At 44.9% G+C, this 3,355-nt stretch overlaps 1 protein-coding gene across 1 annotated transcript; it reads right to left on the minus strand.

Moving 5' to 3' along the window:
• Positions 1-1,805: 1,805 nt before the first annotated feature.
• Positions 1,806-2,930, minus strand: LOC147617102 (protein BPS1, chloroplastic-like). The gene has a single exon (XM_086776428.1). The coding sequence runs from the start codon at positions 2,928-2,930 to the stop codon at positions 1,806-1,808; it is 1,125 nt and encodes a 374-aa protein (XP_086632554.1).
• Positions 2,931-3,355: the final 425 nt, after the last annotated feature.

Here is a 3,355-nt window from a genome sequence, read left to right on the forward strand (position 1 = left end):
GTAAGTTTTCTCATAGTGCTCAAGGGATGAGCATCTAGAAGAAATTTTGGATCTCAACCTCCTACATGTAGTCCCATAGATTACAATACATGGAAGCTTCAAAACAAAACATACATTAGACCATACTCATGCAACATACATTACGACTCTTAGCTAAAAATACATAGGATCTATGTATGTATGTATACATCTCTATGTAACATCCATTAGGACCCTAATTAGGCATATATGCAAGACTCTTATGCATGAGCCACGTGCTAAGATCCTTATGCATGAGCCACGTCACTAAGCTCTTTAATGTACCAAATCACTGAGAAATGATCCAATCAAGCATATACGATATGCCTTGTTTTTTAAACAAAGATTAGCATAAGCTTTTTATTGCGGTGATAAAGGCCATGTGCCACTAAGGTGTGCACTACTAAGAAATCCTATATATCACGTGGGTTCAAGGGGTATTTAAAAAACTCCTTTACCTGTGAATTTTTCATGAATAAAATGACCCCTTTTTCTTTATAGACTTACGGGTTATTTTTTTAAAATTGATTAATATAACCCCTTCCGTAAATGTATTTCAATAAACTTACCTTTAAAGTTGGATTAAAAAACCCTTTCATTTGAACTCACGTGGTATAAAGGCTAAACCATTTGTTTGTTTTTTATAAAGATTAGTATAAGCTTTTTATTGAGGTGATAAAGGCTGTGTGCCTCTGAGGTGTGCCTTAGAAATTCTAGCCTAATGGGACATCTTTATAGATACCTTAAATGTATTCCTTTAGGGAATTTACATTGTATGTTAAGGTCAAGGGATGTTGTTTGTGTGTTTTGGGTGATTTTCTAATAAGTTTTATTATAATTGTATTGAGGGGTTGCATGCGAGACTAGGAACCCCCCTCAACATATTATACACATGCACAAAGGAACTTTAGACTATCAATTCTCGTGCACACATATTGCTTTTAGTTATGTGTAAGGTCACTTGCAAATATTACAACACTTGTATAAATCAAGAGGACAAATATTTCTTTAGCTATTAGTGCTTTTCTTTAACGTGCTTTTCTTTATGAAGAGATTGGAAGGGCATATAACTAAATTTCCCAAAACCCTTCCCTTCCTTTGAAGATTAATTGTGTTTTCACCCTTCTTGTAAAAGTTTTGACCCCCTTGGAAGGGTACTGCAACCTTCAAATTCTAGCCCTACACTCATGACACTCCAATAGTGTGTGCTCTAAGCACCGGCCTAGCATTCATTATAGTTATCCAAAGGGCCCTACGTCAAGGCCGAGATGTTCAAGGTTGTGCAACGTAGTCACAAAATCTTTCAGACCACAATCAAGATCTCGTCACCAGTCTGTCTCAAAACTCCCCTTGCGGTATGAAAAGTGAGGCACCAGAGCTACTTACTTGCCAATGCTCAAATTATGAATCCTTCTTAGAGGATCCCCCTTGTGCAAAGAGAGAAGAATACCTTCTTCTCGGAAGAGAAGCTTAATATTGCAGAAACTTAAAGTATGCGCTTCTCATTCGTAAGCAAGAAAATGGTCCATAATTTGACCCTTCTAATAAACAATTAAACGGTCCTCTTTGGGTTTATGACTTGCAAAGTGAAATTTTGTGCCTTGAGAAGAAGCGCAAATGATATGATGTAATTAGTAAATCAATATCCAATTTGAAGTACACAATGTTTACATTTGTCTTTGTGCCGGCTTTACACCCTATCTACATTTGTTTTGTAAGACTTTCCAGCCTAACTACATTACTTCAGGGCTACCAAAACTTCAGGGGCATGGCGTGTGACAGAGGGCTCACACGTGCAACCCCGTTCGCGTGAGGGAGGCAAGCAACGCTATCCTTGTATCTGCCAGCGACCTGAAGAGAGCCTCGATCTGATGTTGGAGTGTAGCTATGAAGGTTTGAAGCTCTTCCGCCCTCTTGCTGGTAGTGTCAGCAAGACGGCTGAGATCGTCCCTTACAGCTTGAGATCGTGCAGTACTGGGCTGTTCCAAAGTTTGTCTCAACATCTCATTGATCTGCGTGACAGAAAGATCTAGGATGTCGAGGTCGGGTAAGAGGGTAGATCCATGGGGCTTCTTGTGTACTCTCTCCAGCAGCTCTTTGTTGACTTTAGCTTGGAGTGCTAGAAGAGGAGTTGCCCACAATGGCCGGCCCGAAACGTGCAGAGGACCTAGTTGAGATCGGGGAGGATTCCCAGAAGGGAGCGCCGCTGCAATCAATTTGCAGACGAAGAGGGTAGCCATTTCCCCTCCATACAAAGCAGCGGGCAACGCAAAGGAGGAGGAGGAGGAGCAGGTGGGCGTATTCTGTACATCCTCATCCGGGGCCCTGAGCTTGTCCCCCATTCTTCTAAGCATTGAGCTACAGGCTGCCAGCCGATGGTGTGTCCGCCGCAGGTGTGCGCGGCCAAGAGTAGCAGGCTCTCGCAGGTCTGCTCGCATCTGCTCTGCTGAGATCAGAGCATTTCTTGCTAGCAGCAACGCACCCCTTTCGGTTCTCAAACCTGGTTTGCAGCGCAGGTAGCCGATGGCAAGCTGAACGGCTTTGACATAGCCGTGCACGCCACCCATCACATCCCTCACCACTTGGCACACATCCAGTAGCTTGACGCTGTCATCCATGTACTGCTGGATCAGCTTCATGTCTCGGACGGGCAGGGACGTTTGCAAGCATGGAGCGAGGGCCTGCACAGACGCCTGTGTGGAGAGCAGCATACCCACAGCACTGGAGAGCCAGCTCAGACCGAGGAGGGACGACTTGGAGTCGCCAGCCTGTGTAAGAAGCTCCTGGAAGCAGTGTGCCAGATCAGCCTCGAATGCTTGCGAGGAAGATGCAGTCTCGGTGTAGACGCGGGACTGGCGCTTGTTACAGTGAAGGCGGCAAAGAAGGGAGGAGAGGAAAGACCTGGAAGCCATAGTACTGATGGTGCTGCTTACGGTTCAGCCCAAGGAGGAGCAGATAGCAGCTGTTAGATCTATCTGCAATCACTGGCATTCAAATAGTGGGAGATGAGAAGGGAGCAGTAGTCGAGGAGACAGGGAGGGTCGCCATTATTTAATGAGCGAGGGTGGCCTCTCAGCAGACACAACGCAATGCGAGATGCTGGCACGTCTTCACTTTTGCCGACTGCCATCGCTCTCTCTGCGGCTGCGGCTATTGCCACCACAGGCAAATTAAATTACATCTTTCCTACTCAGAGATCATCCCGCATGACACAATGTTGATGCTCATGCTACCCTACTTGACGACAAAAGGTGCACGTCGCTTCCAGAAAAGAAATCCATGCAAGCCTCATGATGCATTAGATAAGCTTTCTTTCCAACATCCACATGGAGACTTT

This window comes from Cibotium barometz, chromosome 37 (genome assembly GCF_041138505.1).
Source record: "Cibotium barometz isolate CiBa-2024 chromosome 37, ASM4113850v1, whole genome shotgun sequence".
In the NCBI taxonomy this organism is placed as follows: domain Eukaryota; kingdom Viridiplantae; phylum Streptophyta; class Polypodiopsida; order Cyatheales; family Cibotiaceae; genus Cibotium; species Cibotium barometz.